At 36.0% G+C, this 12,307-nt stretch overlaps 1 protein-coding gene across 3 annotated transcripts in view; it reads right to left on the bottom strand.

Moving 5' to 3' along the window:
• Positions 1 to 12,230, bottom strand: part of TRAPPC11 (trafficking protein particle complex subunit 11) — a 40,761-nt gene extending 28,531 nt beyond the window's left edge. For 2 of the 3 annotated variants that reach the window (XM_045552440.1, XM_045552442.1), the window contains exons 1-7: positions 12,111 to 12,230; positions 9,358 to 9,582; positions 7,288 to 7,457; positions 6,213 to 6,283; positions 5,267 to 5,381; positions 1,245 to 1,344; positions 811 to 884 (exon numbers count right to left, since the gene is read on the bottom strand). In XM_045552440.1, the coding sequence (XP_045408396.1) occupies positions 811 to 884; positions 1,245 to 1,344; positions 5,267 to 5,381; positions 6,213 to 6,283; positions 7,288 to 7,457; positions 9,358 to 9,561 (734 nt within the window). In that variant the 5' untranslated portion in view covers positions 9,562 to 9,582; positions 12,111 to 12,230. The other variant, XM_045552441.1, reaches the window with a different exon arrangement.
• Between the last annotated feature and the right edge of the window lie 77 nt (positions 12,231 to 12,307).

The raw sequence follows: 12,307 nt of genomic DNA on the forward strand, positions 1-12,307 counted from the left end.
ATATGAAGTCACTGAGATTCAGAGAACACAATTTAGCACTTAGCACTTCAATAATAATAAAAATAAGATGTTTCTGCAATATTCCTGTGGATAATAGAATTATTTTCATTTACTTCTATTTTTCTCCCCCTCCTCAATCTTAGGCTAAATAGCTGTTTTTTTATACCCTTGTCAAACTGCCACTGTCAATCTTCAAAAATTTAGTGAAAGGTCATGTTAAATTATGGTTGGTAAAAACGAAGGAATAAAAGGTTTACTGCCAACACATCTGCAACTCATCTTCAAGGCTCTATGTATAACAGATCTTTCAAATGGAAAATGATGCTATTAACAGGCATTATAAACTACAAAAAAAAATTAAAAAGAAAATCATAGTTGAAATGAATAAGTGTACTACTGTATAAATTTTAAAAAATCAGTAGTCTGATTTAGATAATATTTAATGTATACTACACTTTGGAAATCAGTCTTTTAACACAAGGGTTTTACTGAGTATACAAATAAGAATACTCAAGAAGATACAGAAGATTTTAATATTATATTTCTTTAGATCATAAAATTTAATTAAATTAGACCAGAAAGCTTTATGACACTATGAAATTTACTTCCAATAATAAAATGAAAAAAATTTTTAAACCCCAAAATAATATAATCCATTCATCTCTGAACTAAAGTAAATATTAAATACCTGAATCTAACATAAGCATTTAAAAATTAATTACAATTTGGTTGAGATTCAGAAATTGCCATTTATGTTATTGTTAACAGAAAGATAAGGAAAATTTAGTTTGAAAACTGTTAAAAACTTACTTTAGAGCATTTTGTGTATCTTGTTTCAACTCACTGAAGAAAGCTATCTTGAACTGATGTCTAACAAATAAAAGCTGAAAAATGGATAGAAAAAAATTACTATTATACATGTTCTATTTAAAATGTGAAAATTATAATAATGTTTATTACAAGGAGACTATAAAAGAATCAAAAACATTCAAAATTAAAATGCAATAATTATTCCAAGAAGCAAGGGTACAGTTAAGAAAGCTATAAAAATCTACCTTTAAGAACTTTAAGGGCAAGGAGTTTAATTTAAAAATAAATTAGTTTTTAAAAGCTTTAAAAAAAACTTTAGAAGAACTGAAGCCATTTGAAACCATCAAGACATTAAAGACATGTAATAACTGCTTCAAAAATAACCAATAAGTAATCTGCTCTTGAGTGCTTCCATTATTGCAAAAAACATGTACCTGGTGTGTTGTTTTATTCAAAAATTCTTTATGAGATTTCACTCTTCTGATCTCAGTGTAGTAATAAGTCTGTGCATGTTCATAAAAGGCATTTTCTAATCTATTACAAAACAAGACAAAACCAACATTCAAATATTAAAGTGATTTTAAACCGAGCTGTTTTCAAGAATCATATTTGTGAGGCCCGACAGTAAAATCCTGACAAAGTCTATTTTATCTTATGATTAAGATGAAAATGTACCCAGTTTCAAAAACATAAATAAATAAATAAATGACAGATCTAGTCAAGCTGTGATGGTGTTAATGAAAAGACCAATTCTTTTAGCAGATATTCAAAAATTATACTTTTACGGTAACACCAAACAATTAAGAAAGCTCTTTTGGGGAAACAGACTTTGAGTTTTCTTTGTTCCTACAACAGAAAATCCAACTCATTCAGTCTTCCCATTTTGTGATTTAACCTAGCTGAATTTTAAATGTACATGCTTTTTTATGATGTTCCTCTGCCCCCAAATAACCGCTACTTCCTTCCCACTAATCTAAACCTCCAAGCACAGATGGAAGGCCTTCCTCTTCCTTAAAGCCTTCCCAGGCCACAACTATCCATTTATTCTCTGAAGACTTGTTCCTATAAGCCTCACAAACTGTATTACAGAATTCACACTTGCAGTGGTCTGTGGTATTTAACATGGATGTTTTTGGTCTCAATAATTAAATTAGATCCTTTATGAAGGTAGGAACTTAATTAACTTGTTTTGAACCAGACAAAATACACACATACACACAATACACACACAGTTATGTATATTTTAATTTATGACTTGACCTTGGCTCAAAATAGAACTTATCCTACCAGATAATTTAGATTGAAAATTTGATTGCAAGCAACTCCCTATTCTAGCTAATTACTAGAAGATACATGATGTTCACTCTTAGCAAAATTCATACAAAGATCACCTGGAGTCCATTTTCTGATAACTGCTGCACTAGCATATCAAGTAAGCACACTTTTTATGATATACAAACATATATATTAGCCACTGCAACTGAATTTTGAGAAGCTAGCATTCACTCCAGGGAACAGAGCTACCAGTTTTCCAATGAAGAACATTCAAGCTTCCAAGCTATAGATGCAGATTAAAGTCTAAAACGAAGAGGCTTTCCTTAATTTTGGAAACTATATAATACACAAAAACATTCACACAACTTCGAGGGACAAAGGGAGGAACTACTGTATACCTGAAAGGAAGTTATAACTGAAGGTAGATCCTTCCCTAAAGGTTGCAAATAAAGAAGTAAAAAGAGTCAAAAGCAGGAGCAGCAGGCCACATGTGGGGGAGTCCTTACATCCTTTTTCCTTTTCGCCTGTAGCCTTTTCAGTAAAGGCAGACAGGGGGAAGAGTCAAATACTGCTTCAATATCATCCCACCCACCAAAATGCTTATAGCAGTTTTGATTTTTAATTTACGGAAAGGCAAAGATCAGAGATCCAAAACCTAACTGCACAGATTAGATACATTTGTAGACGCTGTTCTGTATCTTTAATGAGTTCAAACCCATTGAAACTCTTTATTTAAAATAGTTTTAAACTAATTAAAAAATTGCTTCCTTATTTTCAGGAGCCCTCTTCAAGCATGTTCTCTCTACAGCACAACTTTTCTCTGAGAAGCATGTTTTCTTAACTCATTAAAATGTCACCTTTGTTTTGAAAGGCAAAGTATGTGTGTGGTTTTTTAACATTTGCAAGTTAACATGATACTGATAGCCTACTGTCCTAAGAGGAAAGGCTTGAAAATTCAGAACACTTATCTTTTTATAAAAGAAAAATGCTTAAAATACACCATTAATTGAAATGAACAATGAACCTCTGTAATACAAAAGATTTTCACAATCATTTCCAATGTATTACAGAAGTTTTATAAACATTTTAACATTTTGACACTTTAAGAAATTAATCAAAGCACCGTAGCATGTATATATATCAAAATGCTCTGAAAGCACATGAATAAGGATGCCACCAGTAAGTCTGCTACTTCCTCCCAGATCAAAGAAGATGAAGATTTTCTGATATCCAACTTTTCTTTCTCTTAAGAAAACAGATAACTATGAGGAAAGGGTCTGTCTTCCCTTATTCCCAACAGACTGTCTTATGCACCCCCATTCTGATAGCCATATTCTGGAGGCCATGGACTCAGAGCACTTGCTTTTTACATCAGTCATTCTGACAGTGTACTCTTTATTTAAATGTTTCATTATCTCCAATAAAACCATAAGTGGTCAAGGGCAGAAGTTATATCTGTTTCTCTTGTATCCAGGAAAGCAATGAATTTGAAAGCTAAGGAAAGGAGACAGGATCACTAATGGTTAAGGTAGTATTCTCAATCTCACCACTACTGACATTTTGAAACAGGTAATTCTTTGTTGTATAGGGCTGTCTTGTGCATTGTATGATGTGTAGCAATATCCCTGGGCTCTACATTCTAGATGCCAATATAGTAACCCCCTCAGTCACGGCATAAGTGGCAGAAAAGTCTCCAGGCATTACCAAATATTCCCTGGAGGGTAACACTGCCCCGGGTAAGAGTCACTGGGTAAGGTATAGAATAGAGGACAATAGCTTTCTAAAGAAGGGTACGTGTGAACTAAGTCTTAACAGTTGAGTAAGGGGAGCTGGCAGGTGGGCACTAGGTATGAAAGCATACTGAAAGAAACAGCATTATCAACAGGGAGGTACCGAAGTGCAAAGCAGAAGGACAGTGTTCAAACCTGGAAAGGGAGTCAGAAGCCAGCCATGAGACTGGATGAGCCTCTCTGGAAAGAAAAGCAGTCTGCGTGTGCCACTAGTCAACTACACCTGTTCCCTCTCTTCTCTGTGTTCCCTACAGGTCATATGTTTGCATTTAAAAAACAAAATTCATCATTCTTTTCCTCTGTATTCTGGGCCATTATGCCAATGTTATCCTCAGCATGAATGATTTGACTTTCTCTGCTTCTAGCACGAAGATTTATTTTGCTAATTGCATTTAAGTTTTTTGCAAGTCATCTTTTCATTTGATCCTGTTCCTGTGCATGTTTTCTCTTTCGAAATTTATGCTTCTCTTTCTTAGGAGCCAAGTTATTTATATACCAATAAGAATGGCAGTTAACCTCCTGTAGTAGATCATTTTTTCATTTTCCTTCTGAGAAAGAGAGAGAAACAAATGCAAGAAAAGCAATAAAAAATAAACTAAATTGTTCTTGAGATTAAGAAGGACACTTATGCAGAATGGAAAGGAAAATCATTTTATAATCAAAATCAATGAAAATATTCATATCTAAATACATCCTAGCTAAAACTGTAATACTATAAAACTTCTTTGTAACACTAAATGCCAGAAAACAATGGATAATGGCTACATAATTTTTGAGATAATATTGTATCCTCAGGTAATCTGTCCTTTATCTATGAAGGCGTTATAAAGATATTTAAGATCTGATGAAGCTCAGGACCTTCTTAAAAAATGATTTAAATAGATACATCAACATATCAAGAAGAAAGCAAAAAAGAGGCCAGAAATGGAGACATTCTCATATAAAATGACAAAATGTCATACAAGGACATGTGGCAATTACTGGAAAGTACAATGGAAAAATACATGTTTTTTTAAAAATGAGGTTGACCTAGACACAGCTATGGAAAGGTGTCCATGAGTAAGCAGAAGTTCACTGTGTATTATATGATTACATTTATTTTTTGCATGCTTAGGTGTATGTGTATGGACTACAAAGATACACCTATATTTGTTCTTATATAAAAAGACATTTTTGGAAGGAAATTTAAGAAATTGCTGACAGTGGTTACCTCAAGGATTAGAGAGGATTAAAAAGTTGACAAAAAGGGACTTTTATTTTCACCTTATATCCTCTGTACTATTTGAATTTTTTTCATGAGCATTTTTTTTTAAATAAATGAGTGTAAGCTACCAATTTCTCAATTCCTAATGAATACGCTAAAAAAAATACTTTAAAAGACCTTTATTTACCTTATAATATAGCCCACCAGGTGGTCGGTGTGTGGCAGTACAAACAAAGACTTTCCTGAGAGCTCACATGCATTGCATAAAGCTGCAGCCCTTTCTGAAGCAATGACATCTTCTCCTGTTGATAACCCCCACAAGGATAAAGAAAGAAATTAATGTATTTTTCTAAACAAATATTTCCCCAAGTCTGAAAAATATAATTAGGAATAAAAACTCAAACGACTTTTCACCAGGCCAGTAGGACTCCTGGGCTCCTTGGGAGCTCTGAGGGGTTCATAGAAGTTACACAATATAGACCTTTTTGGAAAACACCGTGGAATTTTTTACTGAGCCAGGAGAAATGCCAACAGATAAACCACATAAGTATTTGAAAACACGTAACTAAAAATGGAAGCAATAATTCACGAAAGTGTTTCCCACAACCATTTAGGATGCTACAAGTTTCAACATAGAAACAAAAACATATGGCCTATGAAAGTCTGGGAAGGCAGAAGGAATAAGTATTTGAAACTAAGACATTTTCCTAGAGGAAATTACAAATCCCATAGCATTTTTCTTTGCTCTATAGCAAATCAATAAAAAAATATTACATAAGGAATAAAACTCAATAAAATAGAGCTCACGTAAGTAAATTACATTTGTTTTTTAAAAAATCAAGCAAATTAACCATTCTTCAATTAAACATGTCCTCTCACATCCCCTACATGAGGAGGTAAGTGAAACTTCGAGAGTAGGACTTAAGAATCTGCATTCTTTAGTATTTTTAATTATTTACAATAAGCATTTTTCATGTATTATTGGTACTTTTTAAAGTTAACACACTATCAGCCCCATAACTGAGTGCATAAAATATTTAAACATTAAAAAAAACTACCTCCTTATAATAATAGGAGGAATAAAGCAATTAATTTTAAAAAACCAAGCAAATAATTAATTAGCCTTTTGATACCTGGGGGCAAAGGGGTTTTCTTCTGAATTAGAACCACTGCAACTTTTGTGTTTCTTCCTTGTAAACTTTGCCTGCAATGGGGGAAACAATAATAAAATTAACTAAATTATTTTTAACTTTAAAAAAAGTATTCATAACTTTACATTAAAACACAAGCTTGAAAATTCAACTGAAAATAAATTTCAACTTAAAAAATTAAGATCAGAGGAAATCTTTTCCTGCATACAAATAACATATATGTCATAATGATTTAAATTCTAAAAGTATAATCTCAGCTCTTCTAATCCTCAAAAATCTGCCTTAAAAGCAAAAGTTTAATATGTACTTTTGTACAGAAGTTATAATACAACTTACTTCTTTTTTTTTTTTTTTTTGAGACAGTGTCTCGCTCTGTTGCCTGGGCTAGAGTGCTGTGGCGTCAGCCTAGCTCACAGCAACCTCAAACTCCCGAGCTCAAGCAATCCTCCTGCCTCAGCCTCCCGAGTAGCTGGGATTACAGGCATGCGCCACCATGCCCAGCTAATTTTTTTTTTCTATATATATTTTTAGTTGGCCAGATAATTTCTTTCTATTTTTAGTAGAGACGAGGTCTCACTCTTGCTCAGGCTGGTCTCGAACTCCTGACCTCGAGCGATCCAACCGCTTCGGCCTCCCAGAGTGCTAGGATTACAGGCGTGAGCCACCGTGCCCAGCCACAACTTACTTCTTTATAGCGATATATTACAGAGTAGTTATCCAAAAGAATTCATTGTGTTGAAACTGAAATAGTGACAAAGCAAAAGTGTTTTATAGGACTAAATAGTAAATTACTATGTCTCCAAAAAAGATTGTAAATATAAGAAAAAACATTTGCAAATCCAGACCAATTTGTCTTCTAAATTTCTTCACATACCCAACATTATATACAGTCAATATTTATGCTCTGTTAGGAACTGAACAAGATTCATCAGAGGTTAGCGATCCCCAAAGTGACCATTATAGTCTAAACAGTCCTCAGCTGCCTTCAAGAAACATTAGTAAGTAACAGACATGTGCAAACTAACATGAGCAACCTGAAAAACAGAGAAGATCATACCTGACTATTTCCACTCTGGTGGCGCACTCGGACTGCTTTTCTTTCCACTGAGGTTCATCCCAGTCCAGTTCATAGAACACAACCACTAGGGCTGGCACCAGATTCAGATGCTTATTCATCCAACCAGTCTTTAAAATCCCTTTAGGAATGTACCATTCGTACGAAGTTCTCTGCAAACATTGGCAAACGGTGAAAAGTTATTTGATAACAACAGCAGCAGAAACCCCGTTATTGAGTGCCAGACACTTTATGTGTATTTGTCTCATTCAATCTATATACCACCCATTTTTCTGATTAGGAAATTGAGACTTACAGAAATTAAACAAGAGCTAGCAAGTGTTGGATGTAGAATCTTGACCCTAGAGTTGCTATACTTCTACTTCCCATTTAAAGAAGAATGACCAAAGCCAAAGAGTTTCCAATGATGTCAAGGCTCTCAGATACCTTGTAAAAAAAGAAGTATCTAGCCTGTTTTCAGGTAAATTCTACTTATATTCTTCACCATTCCAGTTTCTGTTCTTGTAAAACTGCTCAAATAAAATATTATCTAAAATCCAAAATGGCTTTGTTTTGAAGACATATTGCCATAATGGCATTTCACCTCACTTGTGAATGAAGTAAAAAATAAAAGACAATTCTTAAATACAGAAGAGCAGTCACTTGGGTGTCAGCATTAAGCGCCACGTAGCAGAAAGAGGGTGCAGTAGATCTGACTGCTACCCCTGAAGAATGCAGTCAAAACCTCAGATCACTTCCAAATCACCTGCACTGACTCAGACTACGCCAGTTCATGTTGGTCCAATGTCTACTTCAAGTAAGGAGAAAGACAAAGACAATAAGGAAGGCTGACATAAAATAAAGTGGGGACTCAGGAAAGAACCAGGAATAGGAAAATGAAAAGCATCCTGAATTGGAGAATTAAAGGAGAAAAGGGAGCTAGCTGTGCTGGGCCACTTGCCTTTTTTGACACAAACATCACATTAAAGAAAAACAAATGTGTCAGGGCCAGGGCCAGGGGTGCATTACTTGCATGATTTCAGACAGCTTCAGTTTCTAGCACTGGGCATATGAAATGGCATCTCTAGCATATGGGTCTTAAACACATAAGCAAAATAATCAGCTGGTGACCAAATCCACAGGTCCTACCCTTCCAGAGACCAAGGAGGCCTGGCATCTACATGTCTAATAAACACCCAGGGGATGATGACGTAACTAAATGGCCCAGAACACACTGTGTCAGAAACACTGCTCTAGAGAAAAAATAAAGGGGGGCTTGGAGTGAGAGGGTTTGTTTTGATCAATGTCTTGTTACCTAACTTTCAAACCAACTTCATAAGATAATAAATGTCAGTCAACATAGATAAATTGCTTAAAACAGTAACCTTCACATAGTAAGAACCATGAACTACGTAAGCTGCTATTATTAATACTATCATCCTTATAACAACTACTTTTCTAAGATAAATTAATCTCTACTATGTTGTTCACCTTAAAAGTCAGTTTGGAACTTAATACCTTTCCTCATTCCACATTGAATAAACTGTTTTGGTTTACGTACAACTCCCTAAGGACAGAGAACCCATCTTATTTAATTCATTATCACCAGCTTATTACATGGTTCCAGGTATCTAAAACAAAGCAAGTGCTGAAAAGCTATATGTGAAAATGAGCCAAATTAGAAAAAAAAAAAAAAGAGCCAAATTACAAAGACCATGGATTCTATGATATTGGTAATGATGATGGGGGATGTGAGACCTTCCTTTTAGAAGGGACTATGTTAAAATTACGGAGACTTGAGTTTTTTTCCTACCAATGCAAAAAAATCTAGGCTAATAGGATAGAAAGCTTTATAAAGTAACTATTTCTCTGGGGCTTAAAAACAATAACTATTATTAAACATATATGTAGTATATTACATGAAAATGTCTAAGGCTTTCTTTGTACATCACTGTAACCACTGTCTTAATAAACTCTGAGGTTTTCTAACACAGACAATATGTACAAAAAAGAGATACACACACAGATGCACATAGAGAGAGAGGCAAAGAATACATGCAATCATGTCATTACCTTGGGCCTACATTTGGGATACTCATGGTCGCCTGGGAGCACTTTGAAAGAAATTGGTACCCGGTCAGCTCTCCGATTGGCACAAAAAGCATCCCAGACAGCTCGATGGACAGCATTATAAACTACATCCAGGCCCGTAAGAGTAACAAAAGCCATAGGCCGACAACATAATTCCACAGGGAAGTCCCACTGTGTAGGGCTCATATTTAAGGTGTCACAAAAAATCTGAAATACAAATGTTAATGCATTTATAATTAGTTAAAAAAAAAAACCATATCTATTTCTAAGATATGAACCTCCATCATCTAAAAATCATTACAAAAAGGCTTTGGGTGTCTGGAAACTGTCAAGCAAACAGAAGACAGCATAAGGGAAAACCTTAATTCCTCAATTGGAACTATTAAAATATAATAACTATATCAAATTCTTAAAAAAATCTTCACATTAAAATGTTATAGTCAACTTTAAGACAAATCAGTATTTTCTGTAATGCACACAGAAGTTTCAAATGAGCAGACCAAGAAAGCAAGAAGATGATCAAATTAAAATAGGTCCACATGACCTATTTCAACTATAGATAATAAAAGTAAAATAATTGTTGACTTGCATGTCAATAATCGAGAGAACATGTTTCTCTGAGGGGTCCATTTATTATGGACTAGGAATCCAGTATGCTTTGACTTCAGAAAAGCAATTATATAAAAATGTTTATTCAAACGTTTTTTATTTTCTTTTACTTATTTTATATTTTAAAAATAATTTCAGGGCCAGACATGGTGGCTCATGTCTATAATCCTAGCACTTTGGGAGGCCAAGGCAGGAGGATGGCTTGAGCTCGGGAGTGCGAGGCTGCAGTGAGCTATGATCAGGCCACTGCACTCCAACCTGGGTGGCACAGTGTGAACTTGTCTCAAGAAACAAAACAAACAAAACCTAATATTTTCTTTTCTTTTTCTTTTCTGAGACAGAGTCTCACTCTGTCGCCTCAGGTAGAGTGCAGTGGTACTCACTGCAACCTCAAACTCCTGGGATCAAGCGATCTTCCTGCCTCAGGCTCCTGAGTAGCTGGGACTACAGGTGCATGCCATTGTGCCCAGCTGATTTTTCCTATTTTTAGTAGAGACAGGGTCTCACCCTTGCTCAGGCTGGTCTTGAACTACAGACCTCAAGTGATCCTCCCACCTTGGCCTCCCAGAGTGCTAAGATTATTGGCGTGAGCCACTGTGCCCAGCCTAAACCTGGTAATTTCTTTTAAAAGGTAATCTCCACGAGTATACTATACAGAATTCAAATATAATCTTTGTCAAACGTGAGGTGCACTTAGGCTAACACTTGATCCTCAAAACATGGAATATTTTTAACTGAAAGGTTAATTTAGTAAAGACTATTAAGCTTTTGGTGTACTGAGGGACCAATGGGTGTTGAACAAACAATTTGGAAAGCTTGCCAGAAATGATACATGTTTACAACAGCTAGAAGTTTTAGAATTATGTTAACATTTTTAGCACAGGATTAAGTTATGAGGGCAAAGAATTTTATGTTCAGAAAAATATTCTAGTTCTAGAGAATTCGGATTAAAATAAAAAAAGAGATGGTCAAAATACTATATGGGTAACTTTGCTTAATACCAGAGTCCAGACAAGAGCCCATTTCCCTTGATAACCCCAGAGGCTCAAAAGAAATAGCCATGGTCTTTGAATATGGGGTGGAAATAAGGGGAACTTACAATGCTTTAAGTCGGTGCCATCCATCAGAAATACAGCATGAGCCATATGAATAATTTAAAATTTTCTAGCAATCACATTAACAAGTAAAAAGAAATAGGTGGAACTCATTTTAATAATATTCTATTTAATCCAATACAACATGCCCAAAATATATTGACATTAATATAAAAGTTATTGACATATTTTACCTTTTTATGTACTAAGTCTTCCAAATCTGGTGTGTATTTTACACTCATAGCACATCTCAATTCAGACTAGCCTATTTTAAATGCTCAATAGCCACATGTACCTACTGGCTATTGTACTGAAAAGCACAGCTCCAAATTATTCTGTCTCAAAATTACTTCATGAAAATTGTATCAGAAATTCTCGTCACATTCTCTCTTAAAAGTTTTAGCACTTGAAATGATCGTGCTTATTCTGCGGCAAAGGGATGGGAATGGGCAGAACAGTGGTAAAGCAAAGGTGCAGAGATTGAATGGATCTCAATGACTGCCTGGGAAAGAGAAACTTCCAGGTCTCCTGGAAGAAGCCAATGGAGCAACCAACAAAACTATGACACAGATATAGAAGGTCCAGAGATTCGGGGTGTATGACACAAGGCTACTAAGAACCGGATTCAGAGATGTCCAACTATAAAACGATCACAAGAGGAACGACAGTTTGGGGCCGAAATGGTGGGGGGTGGGTGAGCTTGTGTTGAGGATGTGAAGCTACCACCCAACGTAGGAAAAGATACCGTCCCATGGTCGCAGGATTCTGCCGTGCAGCTCCAAAGGGGAAAGGCGGAAAAATAACCTTGCAGCCCTAAAGACAGACGAAGTCTTCCTCCTCTCTTCCCCCCGTCTTAAATCTCGAAGTCCTAGAAATAAATAGGTGCGGCTTTTCTTTGGGGCTGAAAGAAAAATGCCAGGATTGCACCCATCGACGAGCTAGGAAAACGCAGGCCCCCAAACCAGCATTAAGAGCTAGCTCTCTTCCTCGGCGGTCTCGCCTAGCCACATAGGCCTCCGGGCCCGGACTCACCCAGGCCCCACACTCCGGGCCCGCTGCAGCTGTGGCCGGTCGCCGCCAGTCCGGACAGGACGAGGGGAGGCAGACAGGGATACCCTAAACGCCAGCGTCCGTCCCTGCAGACACAACCCCACCGCCTGCTCCAGCAGGTTTGACTTCCCTGTTCCCGCCTCCACTGACACAGGAAGTACTTTCTGGGTCTGAGTGAC

The sequence above is a fragment of the Lemur catta genome, chromosome 5 (assembly GCF_020740605.2).
Source record: "Lemur catta isolate mLemCat1 chromosome 5, mLemCat1.pri, whole genome shotgun sequence".
NCBI lineage: Eukaryota > Metazoa > Chordata > Mammalia > Primates > Lemuridae > Lemur > Lemur catta.